Source organism: Microtus pennsylvanicus, chromosome 8 (assembly GCF_037038515.1).
Source record: "Microtus pennsylvanicus isolate mMicPen1 chromosome 8, mMicPen1.hap1, whole genome shotgun sequence".
NCBI lineage: Eukaryota > Metazoa > Chordata > Mammalia > Rodentia > Cricetidae > Microtus > Microtus pennsylvanicus.
The window spans coordinates 97,887,686-97,902,014 of NC_134586.1; the positions used below are offsets into that span (position 1 = coordinate 97,887,686).

Here is a 14,329-nt window from a genome sequence, read left to right on the forward strand (position 1 = left end):
TCGGCCTTGGGCAGCAGGCCCAGGGGATGCTGGGGGAGGCACTTAGGCACAACCTGGCCATATCTGGAGTCCTTGCACTTCTGACCCACAGGCTCTCATCTTAGGTTGCATAAGTTGAAGGCTGCCTCACACAAGATTGTTTTCAGGCATAGGGCCCACTTTTTACTCGCTTTTAAAGCCACAAAGAAAGAAAACCTTGATTTCTTCTCTCTTGCACTTTTGAAGACAGGAAACCCCAGAGTTGTTAGCTCTTAAACCACCCCCCACGAGTTTTTGATACGATAGAAACTTGAGGTTTTATTGTCGTGTAATCAGGGTCAAGCCTGTTTCCTGTGTTGTGCATGTTGTTGTGACGTCCTCCGTTTAAAATATCTGCTTTTGTCTCTCACAGCCCGATGATGATCATTACGCAGAAGATCACTAGTCTGGCCTTTGAGATTCATGACGGTAAGAGTCTGCAAGTCAGTTCTTCATCACTGCAAGGAGCCCTATTTGAATAAGCTTTGGTGTGAGATATTACCCTGAAGGGAAGGAAAGGGAGAGACAGTGTTGTTTAAGGTTATTAAGTTGTGCTTCACCCCCAGTTCCATGTTTTCTCTTGATTTTTAATTCAATTCTATGATAAAAAGCAAAAATAGTCATATGACCCATATAATGGACCTTTGGTTTCAGTCAAGTTTGATTCGAATTTTATTTGTCTTACGTTTATATTGAAGTTTGTATGTTTCTCCAATTCTATCACTTTGTGTTTACACCCATATACACACATATTTTCAGGCTTTTAATACACATATGTACCTATTTTATGTTTAATAAGTGGATATGGGAAATGTCAGCAATCGAGACTCCTTGGGGTGTTGACCGGGTTCCTCAGAACAAGGAGGGACAGCTCTCTCTGAGCAGAGTTGTCTGTCTGTTTCTGCACGTGTGTCCCCCTAATCCTGTACTCCCCCTCCCCGAGCCCAGTCCCCACTTGTGGGCCGGGCATAGCCTTGACAGTTCTGAGGTGAGGGCCTGGGAGGAGCTGTCCTCCTCTCCCCTCTTACTTCTGACAAGCAGTTGCCACTGCTTCGTTGTCTGGGGACATGAACAGAAGGGACAGATTTCCTTCACGGTCACTGGTCCTCGTTTAATCCCCCGTGTGTTCGGCCGCAGCTCTCTTTTCTGCCCTTCTGGAGCAGAGCGCCTCCTCCTGGCCATGTGCCTCTGGAGGCGGCAGCATGTGCTTGGGGTGCCTGAGGAGACCCACACGCCATGTCTTCTGCTCCCGCTTTGGGTTTCCCATCTCCATGTTCGTAGCCAGGCCCACACTGGAGGGCCTTTTTGTGCGTGGCAGTCCATGGACGCGTCTTGTAGTCCTTGCATTCTGAACAGGGATGTGGGCAGAAGTTCTCAGACCCTGGTCCTGGAGTCCTGAAGTGGATGCTGTGGATGTGGTAGATCAGAGCACCCAGTTGTCTTTAGGTGCTGAGACCAACATCTCACACTGACCAACAGGTCCCCCCTGGGGTGAGGATGGAGGAACATGTCTAGAAGCCCCCCCGCTAGCAATGTATGTTAAACTCAGAACCAAAAGGACAGACAGCAGGGCCCTATTTTGTTATCTGGTCTTTGGAATAGATTTAGCAAGCGGGTTTTGATTAGCCTTGCCAGCTTCGCCTGGGATTCTTCCTGGGAACTGGAGCATCCCATCCTACCAGATGTCCTCCTGCAGAGCAGCTACCCTCTACCTTATGCTTCAGGGCTGGACCAGCTCTTCCAGCCTCCTGTTTCCTCAGTGACTCTCACAGGAGAGAACCTGCTTGTCTGGATTGAGAACTCTAAGCCCGTCCCTCACATGGTCTCAGCATGCTGTGTTGCCTGGCTACAGTTTGTTCTGATGAAGATTCTAAACAGTGAATAACAGAAGTACTTGGGGTGAGGGTTAGAAAAGCCAGGAGCAAGCTTCCCACAGTGGCGTCAGAGACAGCACTGGCTATCTCCAGCTGCAAGGATGGGAACACCTGTGATGTATCTTCTGCCAGGAAATTCCTTAGACCCAGGACCCAGAGTGCTTGTCGGGAGCAAGGCAAGCTGACACCAGTGCCTAGCAGTTGCAAATTCCTGGTGGGAAAGCGGATGTTGGGAGTAAACCGTGTTGGCACAAACAGTTGTGGCATAAGGAACATTTGTCTTGGTGTAGGTACTGTGTGCCTGCCAAGCTCCAGGCACCAGCAATGGGCCATGCTAGCAGGCAGGACCTGCTGAGGAAGGGCAACAGCTGCCGTCCGTGTGAACTCCGGGCAGTGGGTCTGGACCTGTCCCGTGGCTGGGTTTTTAGCTGTCAGTCCAGTGGCAGTATTCATACCACCAACTTCAGGAAGCGGATGTTCTGTCTCGGATAACTTCTTAGGCATGGTGTTGAGACATCTTGCTCCCCTTACAGAATGCAGCTTCCTCCCCTGCTGTTCTAGTTTTAAGTCCTGTGAGAGACCCGTGAGGTGTCAGTGCTGAAGGATGGCACAGCCTGGTACTGTGTTGGTCATGACAAGTGATATGTGCCCTGGAAGGCAGGGGAAGGGTGGTGTTTTTTTTTTATCATTGTTGTTGTTTGTTTTGTTTTGTTGATACAGTCTAGCTGGGTGCTTGTACTTGATAAGGGAATATAGGAGTCAGATTTCTATCTTAGGCTGAACTATAGTCATTTGTATTTTTTTTTAATTTATGTTTTTTTAGGACACGGTTTCTCTGTGGAACAGCCCTGGCTGTCCTGAAACTCACTCTGTAGACCAGGCCGGCCTCAGAATCAGAGATCCACCTGCCTCTGCCTCCCAAATGCTAGGATTAAAGATGTGCACCACCCCTGCCCAACATATTAATTTGTCTTAGCTTCAAACATGATATCTTAATTTAATGTTTTAGAAGATCTTCTATTTCTGAGTACCCAAAGTTTGAGCCTTTCTCTGAGGAGAAAGGCTGGGCTTATATACATAGACAACATTATTCTATAAATATGGTTTGTTTTAAGTTACATGTTTATTTTCCTTGGGTGGTTTGCATTTTGAAATAATAATAGCCTTCTGGGTCAGCATAGCAGGGTTCTTGGGCAGAGAAGCCCCACACTACACTAAACACTTAGAAATGCTGCAGACGGCTTAGAAAGGGTCAGGGAGACGGCTCACTGGGTCAAAGCATGGGGACCCGAGTTCAAATCCCTGGAGTCCACTAAAAACTCGGCATGGCAGCGTACACCTGTAGCTCCAGTGATGGTGGTGCCAGAGACAGGAGGATCCTTGGGCCTTGCTGGATGGCCAGTCTAGCCAAAATGATATGTCGGTTCACTTAGAGACCTGTCTCAAAAAAGAAAATACTATGGAGAAGAATGGGAGAGGACACTGGACATTGAATTCTGGCCTATCATGCATGATTGAGCATTTTTACACACAGAAATACTGAATGAAGCACAGCAAAAAAGCCCGGTAGTGGTAGTGCACACCTTTAATCCCAACACCCAGGAGGAAGAGGCAGGCAGATCTCTAAATTCAAGGCCAGCCTAGTTAGTCTACAGAGCAAATTTCAGGACAGCCAGGACTACACAGAGAAACCTTGTCTCTAAAAAAATTAAAAAACAAAACAAAACAACAGAAAACAAATACAACAAAAAGATGACTGCTTACTGCTCTTTTCCTAGTGGAAGGGAGGGAGGGAGGGAGGGAGGGAGGGAGGGAGGGAGGGAGGGAGGGAGGGAGGGAGGGAGGGAGGGCAGGTTCTCAAGAGAACACTGATGGCCTCATCTCCTTAGGTAGTCCCAAGTGTCGTCGGTTTCCTGTGGGGAAGAGAATCTTGAGAGTAGTAGGAGGTCCTCCTGGGTTCCCCTCATGTTCTCCTTTTAAGTGGGATTTGCGGGTTTTATTTTGTTTTCTCTGTACAGTTCCAGAGAGTAGGCACATGACCCTTGAAGGGAATTTGGAAGTACAAACGACTCCGAGGAGACGGTTCCACCTCTGGCCACGTGGTCCTGAGAGTCAGAGCCCATCATAGTCATCTTGACCTCTGTCTTCCTCATAGGCCAGGGTTTATTTTTCTTCTCTTTAAAAATAGATTTATTTATTCATTGATTCATTCATTCATTTCTTTAGTGTATGGGTGTTTGGCCTGCTTCTATCTGTTCACGTGTGTACCATGGCTGTGGTGACCAGAAGAGGGCGCCAGAACCACTGGGACTGGTGTTAAAGACAGCTGTGAGCCTCCATGAGGGGGTCCTCTGCCAGGGCAGCCTTGTCGCCCCTCCAGCCCGATTTTTCTTTTTCATTGTTGTCAAAATAGGTGTGCAATGACATTTACTCCCCTCATTATTGGATGTACAAGTGTTTTTTTTTGTTTTGGTTTGGTTTGGTTTTTGCCCATTATGCATGGGGTTTTGATGGTCCTGGCCACAGTTTCAGGTGACATTTTTGATTATTTCCTTAGACTAGGGGTGTCTAGGATGAGGGGAGAGAAATGTTCCCCGAGTCTTTGCTCTGTCAGTTTACAGAAACATAAGTGGTCCTCCGTGGTCCTCCTCCCTACTAGACTGAGGGCCTCTCAGCAGGGAGTCTGTCTCTTCTGTTCTTTTTCTAGTGCTAACAGGCTCTCCAAGTGTCTTAAAGTGGTTGTAACTCTCTCATCTCTGTCTTACGTACACACATCATCCATTCAAACGTGTGTGTTACATAATTGAGGGCATGATGTGAATGAGAGACTTGAGATGTTCTGTGTAAAAGGGGTGGCTTGTTCTTCTAACAGCCTAGGTCCCTTTGTTCTTTGATGATGCCGCCCCGACTGACCTTGAACTTGATGCTATTCTGCTTTGGCCTCCCAGACATTTAACTAATTGTGCTTTCGTAATCAATCATGAAGTTGACAGTTTGTACGTTAATCGGTTGTCTGTGTTTCTTTTGCTAGTTTGTTTTCCCTAGTTTTTGTCCCTATTTATCTAGTGTCTTTTAATGGCTTGAGTTTTGTGTCTTTGGACACTGTTATTGTTTTGTTTCCTATAAGTGCTTTCTTAATTTAGTCTCCCTTTAGTCTTTAAATTGCATCTAGTTTTTCTTTTCTTTCTTTTTTCCTTTTATTTATCTATTTATTTGTCCTTAAATAGTATCTAGTATTTATCCATCTATTTATATTTTTAAGGCATGTGTATCCATAAGCTTTTGGTTAGCTGTAGTGATAGCCTCTTGATTGGGACGACAGACTAGATGTGTAAAGGCGATGCACCTGCTTCCACTTTTATTCGCTGTCGTGAGAGAACCAGAGCGCTGTCACTGCTCTGTGTTGAGCCGTTGGCACCGAGGGTTAGTCATCGAGATCCTTAAGGAGTTTTAATGGCTCTTTTTGAAAACATGGCACTGTCTAGTAAGGATAGCAGATCTATAAGTGAAAATGTATTCATTTGGGAGATTTGCCTAATTGGATAATTTCCTTCAGATGAAGTGACTCTCATTTCCCTGTATGTATTAAGTGTGTACGGGGCAAGGTGGGCCGGATCACATGATGACTCAGCAGTTTTTTGATCTGTGTCAATATGAGAAAGAAAGGGACGGTCGTTGGGCCCACACATGGAGTACAGCATGGCTTTCAGATGAGACAAGTGCCACTCAAAGAGAAAACATAACTCACACAGGTGTTTCTTTCTGACCCCCAGGGATGTTTCGGAAGGATGAAGAACTGACCCCATCGCAGAGGGGCTTAGCCGTGAGGTATGTGTCTTTAGATCTACGGTGACTTGTGCTATGTTCCTGGCTTCTTCCCTCTGCACTGCTGCAGGCTGCCAAGTTGTGCTGGGCTGGTCTGGCAGTTTCCCTGAGGCTCCCCTTAAGTTCGTCCCTGTGCCTCTGTACCATGTGTGCTTCCTGTGAAGTGTGTGGGGCCTCCAGGGCTCCCCCTAAGTCCACGCCTGCGCCTCCTGTGAGCCATGCGAGGCCACCAGAGTCATGTCTGTAGGACTCTTAAAGACATGGTTTGTGCACAGTCGTAGGGATTGCTGCTAATGTTAGCTGCCACTCATGGGGCAGTGACTTGATAGCAGCGGTTTGTACAGAGGTGCAGCACAGATGTTACTGATGACATCATCTTCCTTTGTTCTGCTTCCCAAGAGTGGTTTCAAGAGTGGCTTGATTTTTCTGGCCATGTCTTTTTAATCTAACATAATTAAAGATGTATTATGCTCCTTTTACTTTTAAAGAAACTAATTCCTTTGCAGAAGGCTGTTTCTAAATACAGAATTAACAAATGCATGGCTGCTAGACCAGTGCTCCTCAACCTGTGGGTGGTGACCTCTTTCAGTCAATTTGTAATAGGGAAAATGCATCCCGTGCATCAGATATTTACATTACAACTCATAGCAGTAGCAAAGTTACAATTATGAAGTAGCAGCAAAAATAATTCTACGGTTGGGGTCAGCACAACATGAGAAACTGTATTTAAGGGCCGCAGCGTTAGGAAGGTTGAGAACCTCTGCTCTTGAAGAAGGGGATGGCACCCATGGTGGTGAACAGATATGCACCACTACCCACGTTTGTGCCCCCCAACCCGTAATCATCGGCACATCTTCTCTGGGGCTCCTCGTCTTCTCTATGGCCAGTCTTCATACACAGCCATTGAATACGCTTACCTGACAAGTCATCAGGTTAGTTCTTGGCTTTTCCTTGGCCTTGGACCACCCCAGACACTGTCATATACAGACATCAGCTCTGATTCTCCTGCCCTCTCGGGCAACTGCTGGGCAAATGGCCAGTCCCAATTAACTTCAGCTCTCCACCCCAGAACAGTAGGAGGAGGCCAAGTAGAAAGACACTCCCTCTTGTTGGCTGGATTCATTTAGATGTTTTTACTCTTATTTTTAACATCATGGTCCTTGGAGCTGGAGCATTGGCTCAGCAGTTGCTGCTCTTGCAGAGGACCAGGTTGGTTCCTGGAACCCACATGGTGTCTTGACACTAACTGTGGCTCCAGTTCTAGGGGATTTTGATGGGGGAGCCCAGGTAGATAAACGGGGGAGATAGGTGCTCAGGCGCGGTGCTCTCCTGACCCATTTGGACTTCGGACTTTCTACTCCAGTTGCTTGAGTTTCCCCATTTTTTAATTATTAAATTATTTCTGTTGTTTTGAGCTGGTCCGGTTATTTTAGCGTACCGATCAAATACGCCTTCACTTACAGGATTTGACACCCTCTTCTGATGTATTTGGGTGCCTGGCACACACATGGTACACACACACACGCATGTGTGTAAATAGTCATACATTAAGTCCTTTTTTAAAAAAAAATTGTGGTCCTTCATATTGACAGCAAAGCAAATACATATCCTTAGCTCTCTCTCTGAAAAGATTTTAGATTCTTCTTTCTCCAGAATTCCAAAATTCTCTCCCCCATACTCATGGTGGAAGGCTACATTTCTTTTCCTTTTTTCTTCAGTAATGGAAAGTTCCTTATTAAGGCATCCTCCCCCTTTTCATCCACACAACCCATGGGTTACTTTGTGTAACCTGGCTGGCCTGCCTGCATCCTGACCTTCAGAACAGCCCAGGTGAACTATAGACCAGGATGTCACCAGGGCAGGCTCATTATAGCGGGACGAGTAAGAGGACAGCAAAAACTGCCTGAAGCCACCTACTGGGAATCACTGCAGAGGGCAGCTGTGCCCTGGTTTCTCACTCCATGTCATAAAACACACCAGACTCCCTGAATCTGTAACAAAATCTTTCCCTAGCTGTGTGTTTGAACTGCCCGTAGTTCAGTGCAGGGCTGCTGGCTTCTCACTTCTGACCTTGATCGGGTTCATTTTTTTCCTCCTCTGAGTCATCATCAGCTTTTCAGGAAGAGGATTGTATTGTCTCGCAGTCCCTTCTCGTCACCACCCTCGTGTCCGTCAGTCTGCCATTCCTCTTCTCCACAGTAGCTCCATTACCCGGCTCTACTCCCCGCTTCCTCCTCTGCTGACTGTGGTCAGATGTATGTTTGCTTTTGTTGGCATGGTGATCAACCACAGTGAGTGGCATCACTGGTCCAGCTGACAGCTCCTCACTGGATTCCTGGACATCACATCCTCTTGTTTTTCTTCTTCTCTGCTCTCTTGCTCAACCCTGTGCCCCTCTCCTGTTTGGCTGACTGTTGCTGTATCCCCGAACTCAGATCGGAATTTCTCAGCTTTCCCCACGTGCTTCCATATGGTCTGGAGGCTTCACACCACCAGCTACACCTTCCTACTCAGCCTCCCCGCTTCAGCTCCAGCCTCCTGCCGTCAGTCTTTTCAGTGTCCTCACTTGGATAGCAGTCGGTCTGTTCAAAATAAAGCTCCTGATTTCTGTCTGCCCCCCACCATGTGTTTCTCTGCCACTGCCCCTTGCTGGCTATTAGTATCACTTGCTCTTGGGGGTACTGATGGGGATTATAAGCAGATTTCAGTTTCTTACTGCAAGTCAGTAAACTTTCAGTCATCTCTAATCTGGCTGCTGCTTGCCACCCGACTATGCCAGCCTGGTTCTCTGTAGGTCAGGAATGCACTTGATTTTCTCCTGCTCTCTGTAGCAGACTTTCTAGGTTGGGTCCAGTGATCCCCTGCCGTGTGTGTGTTGTGTGTGCATACAAGTACACAAGCCAGAGCAGAACCTCAGTGTCCCTCTGTTGCTTTCCACTGTTTTTTGTTTTGTTTTGTTTTGTTTTTGTTTTTCAAGACAGGGTTTCTCTGTGTAGCCCTGGCTTCCCGGGTCTTGCTCTGTAAACCAGGCTGGCCTCAAACTTAGGGATCTGCCTATCTCTGCCTCCTGAGTGCTGGGAGTAAAGGCGCGCTCCACCACCTCCCAGCTCTACCTTGTTTTTGAAACGGGGTCCCTCTGAAGCTCACTGTCTTGGCTATTCTGGCTGGCCAATAAGCTGCCAGGATCCTCTTCCATCCTTCCCTCCCGACCCCCCAATAGTACTGTTTAGGGGGTACAGGAATGGCTCATCTTCTCACTTACTAAAGAATCAAAGGGAAGGAAAACTTTGTAAGGCAAGCAAAGCCCAAGTTTATTCAAAGAGGATGATTTTATTAGCATTTAAAAGAGAAAACTTCAGGGCAGACAGCTGTCAATCTTGGCAGCTTGCGCTCTCTCTCTCTCTCTCTCTCTCTCTCTCTCTCTCTCTGTGTGTGTGTGTGTGTGTGTGTGTGTGTATGTTTGGCAGAGAGGAGAGCAATGCCATTTGAGTTAAGTGGCCATGGTGCTGAGGGGAAAGGTCTGAACCAGAAAAAGTCTGAACCAGAAGAGGCTACTTAGGTTCCGGCCAGCCTCTGAAAGAGAAGGAAATAGGAAAAAGTTGAACTCTTATCAAAAAGCTGTATAGATCCAAAAGAACCTCACGGTGGTGGCTGGGGACAGGAATTCTGGGAATGAAAGTATGGTATCTAATAAAAGGGCTACTTGTCTGCCTGGCTCTTTAGTGTGGCCTATGGTGAACCTTCCTTCCTAGCATGGTGCCTTGTTCAGGTGTTTGACCCAACTAGTTAACTCTCTGTTGAGCTTGGTAGCTTGAAATGTCAGGTCTCTGCCCAGGCCAAAGATTTCATCCTTTTGACCAGGAGGAACTGATTTTCCCTTCATGGGCTTTATTATTACTGTGTTGTTGCCTCCTCTGAAGAGGTAACCATAAAATCTTTTGGGAGACAGGCTAAAGTGGAGCTGATAACCCATTTCACCCTGGAAGTCGAGTCGAGACCTCCAGTTCCAATGCTTACCAGAGCGGTCGTTTACTGTCTGTCTGGCATTCTAGCCCCCACCCCTGGGTGCAGCTCCAGGCAGGGCTGTTGGCTCCTGAGGAAGGGGGAGCTCCAGCTTTCTTCTGTCATTCCTGGCCAGAGACCTGCTGTGGAAACGCCGAGACCCAAGGACGTTTCTGGACCACTTGCTTTGAGTCCCTGCCCTGAGCTGCCTGTTCAGTTGCCCAGTGCCTGGTTCCTGTCTCGTCCTGCATAGGTGTCTGCGGCCCTGCCCACCTTCGCATGTGTGTGCTGGAGACTTGAACATAGACTCCTGCTGTACACAGCTTCACGTTTACCCCCTGAGCCACCTCTGTCTCCAGAGATCCTTTGAGTGGGCTTGGGATTGTTTTTAGTATTTTTTAACCTTTCCCCTGGTTAAAAACAAACAAACAACAAAACAATCCTTTCCTGTATAACTTTGACCACAGCATCCTTCTCTGAAAGAGCTTGCAGCGCCACACCATTGCCTCAGTTACCTACTCCTCATCTTATTCTGGGGTTTCTTTTTGGGGGTCAGGTTGACTTCAGACTTGCCAACCTCCAGCACCCCTCCCAGGATGAGTCTGATAGGTGTGTGCTGCCACAGCCAGCCACTCCCTCTTCAACTTTAACTACCCACCTGAAATTCTAGCCCTTTGCCCTGCCCTGCTTTCTTCACGCTGCGTATACTGTATTTTTTTCTCTTCAGTCCTCTGCCAACCCACGTATAAGGTCCTAAAGTTGAGAGATTTGTCTCCTAAATAGCCAGTAATTCTTGCCCTAGGAGACGTTTGAGAGCCCCTGGAGACATTTCTGGTCGTCAGAGCCTGTAAGGACTGACAGCTAGTAGGTAAAGGGCAAACATCTTCCAGGTGCAGCAAAGAAATATTGACCCTCAGCCGGGAAAGGCTAAGCCTGCCCGACCAACCTAAGATGACACACAGTTGATGTCAGTGAGTAGAGAAAAATCAGCAAGTCTTTCACGTGGCAAGTGAAACAGTGGACTTAGGTAGCACAGTGACTTACTCCGGCACCTCACACTGTTCCCTTGACAATCGAGCCAAAACCCTTTTCAGTGAATTTCATGACCGAGAAAATCTTGTCTCTGATCCTGCACTGATCTTTAGATCCCTTCTAAATAGCAGTAATTCCTGGTATACCGGGAATACCCTCTTGCTTGCCCTCTTTGTCCACAGGCTGTTTAACCAAGGAGACTGCTCATGGTGTGCAGAGAGGAAAGAGGTCCTCCAACCTGTCACTTGGGTGGTTGCTGTGCCCAGGTGTAGTGCTTTTCCATCTCCAGTAGATGAACTCCAGAGCCCGCTAACCAGCACCCCCTGCGCCCTTTGGACGGGCCTTGAGGCAAAGGACGAAAACTGTTTTGACACATCCTTGTCTCCTGTTTCCCTCGGGTCCATCAACTGACTCCACAGGAGCACTGCTGGAAACCACAGGACACACTGCTCCCAAAGCCTCCAGGGTGTTGTCTGCTGTGGTCCTTTGCCTGCTCTTTGTGGCTACACTGTGTCCACACACCAGGCCAGAGTGGTGCGTTTGAAACGCGACCTTTAAAACCTGACTGTAGTTCTCCATCACGTTCAGAATGAGCCCACAGATTCTCCTGTGGCTTGCAAGGCAGGCCCCGCGCGTCTTACCTCACTTAGCAGTCTGTCCTTCTGTCTGTGTCCACATGACATGGCAGCCGTGCTACCACTGTGCCTGCATCACGCCTGCTCCCGGGTCCCTCCTTGCCTGTGTTCGCACAGCTCTCACTTCTGTTTAGCTTCTGCCCAGCCGAGCTTCACCAAAGAGGCTTCTCTGATTTCTTAATGAAAAGAGACCCCCTTTCTCTTTGTGGCACTTAGCTTCTCTGAAGATTATATATATCATTATAAAATTATATTTCTGCATATATATAATATCTATGCGCATATATCTTATGTGTATATATGAAGTCTATTTTAGTCTGTGTTTTTCAACTGGAGTATAAGCTCCATGCATGCAGGGTTCCTTTTGCTGATTCCTCTGTCTGGAGACCCGGGAACCTGTTGTCCACATAATGGGGGCACAGCATTTGTTGAATGAACAGGCAAGTAAGAAATGAGCGATGACTCCTTCTGCCCCATCATGGTCATCTTGGGCTCTTTCGTTATGAGAAACCGAAGTGAAAACCGTCTGTAGTTGTGTCTGAAGATCTGTATGACAGCCCCCACTGTTCTCTTTCATTTCTATAAGATACATCTTAACAGAGAGCAACTTAGGGAAGGGAGGGGTTTCTTTGGTCCACAATTCCAGATTGTAGTCCATCTTAGCTGTGATTTCTATTACTGTGATAAAGCACCATGACCAAAGCAATCGGGGAGGGAAGGGTTCGTTTTAGCTTACAACTGTCAGGTCATGTTCCATCACTGAAGGATGCCAAGACAGGAACACAAGGGAGGGCAGGAACCCAGAGGCAGGAGCTGATGCGAAGGTCATGGAGGAGTGCTGCTTACTGACTTGGTCTTCGTGGCTTGTTCAGCCTGCTTAGACACCCAGGGGTAGCCCTGCTCACAGTGGACTTACGTCCTCCCAGATCAATCGCTAGTTAAGAAAATAGCCTTCTATATCGTCAACAGGTCAGTTTCATGGAAGGGTGTTCTCACCTGTGGTTCCCTCTTCTCAGATAACTCTAGCTTGCCTGATGTCAACAAAAGGAAAATCAACCGGGGTCCAGGCCACCATAGCAGAGAAGTCACAGTGGCAGGGGCTTAAAGCAGCTAGTCCTGTCATCCCACAGTAAAGGGCAGAGGGAAACAGATGCCGTGGTGCTGGCTCTCAGCCAGCTTCCTGCGGGGCTGCGTCATCCAGGTCTCCCTTCCTAGGGAGCAGCGCTCCCCATGATGGGCTGTGTTTTTCTGCCTAAACTAGCAATCAACCTGACCCCTCTCATAGGCCATCAGGATCTACAAAACTCTTTGTGGAGAGTCTCTTCCCAGGTGAGTGTAGGCTGTGTCAAGTTGAAACTTTAAATCAAAGTTGGTACACCTACCCAAAAATACTGTTGAGAACTATCCTGTCCCGCCTCCTGGATGCTTCATGAGAACTAAGGTGTCTTTTCTTTTGGAAATGGTATCGGTAGTGAGAACATGACCGCAGTTTCGGTATCTCGTCCCTGGAAGTGTCTGTCACACCTCACAAGCGTTTTCTCATTGCAGGCGCATGCCGAGTCCCCTGGAGTATGTAAGTTATACCTGCAACTTCATGGGTATCCTGGCAGGCCCTCTCTGCTCTTACAAAGACTACATTACTTTCATTGAAGGCAGGCCATCCCACATGCCACAGTCCAATGAGAATGGAAAAGAGGAGCAGCAACATGAAAGAGCAGACCCGTCTCCAAACGTAAGGGCGCGGGAGTCATCTGGAGCTCTGGCGCTCTGTAGCTTCTGCTTGTCTCTTTGGTTTTCTGAAAAAGTCTAAAGTTTCCACTCATTGTCATTCCTGTGTTGGTTGATTTCTTTCTTTTCTCCTTTCTTCCTGTGTGTGTATGTGTGTGAGAGAGTGCCTATGCATGCATGTGTGCGTGCATATGCATGTAGTATGTTCTTAGGCATTGAACCCAGAGCCTTGCCAGGGCCTGTATTGCTAATATATTAAGGCAAATAATAATTCTGCCACTGAATTGCATCTTTCTTTTTAAAAAAATTTATGTATCTGAGTGTGTACCGTGTGTAGCTGGGAACCCGTGGGGGTCAGAAGAAGGTATAGGATCCCCTGGAGCTGCAGTTACAGGCAGTTGTGAGCTGTCTGAGGGGGTTCTGGGAACCGGACTCTGGTCGTCTGGAGCAACAGAACTAGCAACCACAGAGCACAGATACTTCTTTATAGCTGTCTTTCAGGAAAAACAATTTTCTCCTCTACCTGGTTGTGATGTCTAGTAGAGGCAGAGTCATGGTTGAAGGACAAACGTAAGTATATCCGTAAGGGGCTGAAGAGAAGGCTCGGTCGTTTAGAGCACTTGTTGCTCTTGCAGAAGTCCTGAATTCAATGCCCAGCACCAACATGGTGGCTCACAATAATGCATAATAACTCCAGTTTCAGAGTACCTGATACTCCCTTCTGATCTCTGTGAGCACCAGGCGCACACACAGTGCACATGCAAGCATGCAGGAAACATTTATACACATAAAACAAAGAAATTTAAACTTTTTTTTTAAAGAAAGAAAACAAATTCCTTAGTGAAAGAAAATGCTGTCAAACGGTGGGTCTTACGAGGCCACCCCTCACGAACTTCTGTCCTCCTGCTCCACTACTGGAAACACTGGCGGTTCCTTTCCTGGCTGCATTCTCTTCCTAATGATGCTAGTCAAAATCTTGCTCATGGGTCTGGGGAGTGCTTAAAGCACTTTCGCAAGGGTGGGGACCATAGTCTGGATTCCCAGAACCCATGTAATGGTAGGGTGTTACTACCTGGCTGTAATTCCATCCTTGGAAGGCAGACACAGGGGATCCCCAGAGCAAGCTGACTAGCAAGGTTAGTTGTGTCAGGGAGTGCTGGATTTGTTTGAGAGACCCTGTCTTGGTGATTGAAGTTAATGAGGTTGGAGATATTC

The 14,329-nt window shown here is 47.5% G+C and overlaps 1 protein-coding gene across 2 annotated transcripts in view; it reads left to right on the forward strand.

Annotated features, from left to right (window-relative positions):
• Mboat2 (membrane bound glycerophospholipid O-acyltransferase 2) overlaps positions 1-14,329 on the forward strand; it is a 128,623-nt gene that overhangs the window by 98,433 nt on the left and 15,861 nt on the right. For both annotated transcript variants that reach the window (XM_075984084.1, XM_075984085.1), the window contains 3 exons: positions 392-447; positions 5,666-5,720; positions 12,935-13,118. In XM_075984084.1, coding sequence (XP_075840199.1) covers positions 392-447; positions 5,666-5,720; positions 12,935-13,118 — 295 coding nt within the window. The remainder of the gene's footprint in view (positions 1-391; positions 448-5,665; positions 5,721-12,934; positions 13,119-14,329) is intronic.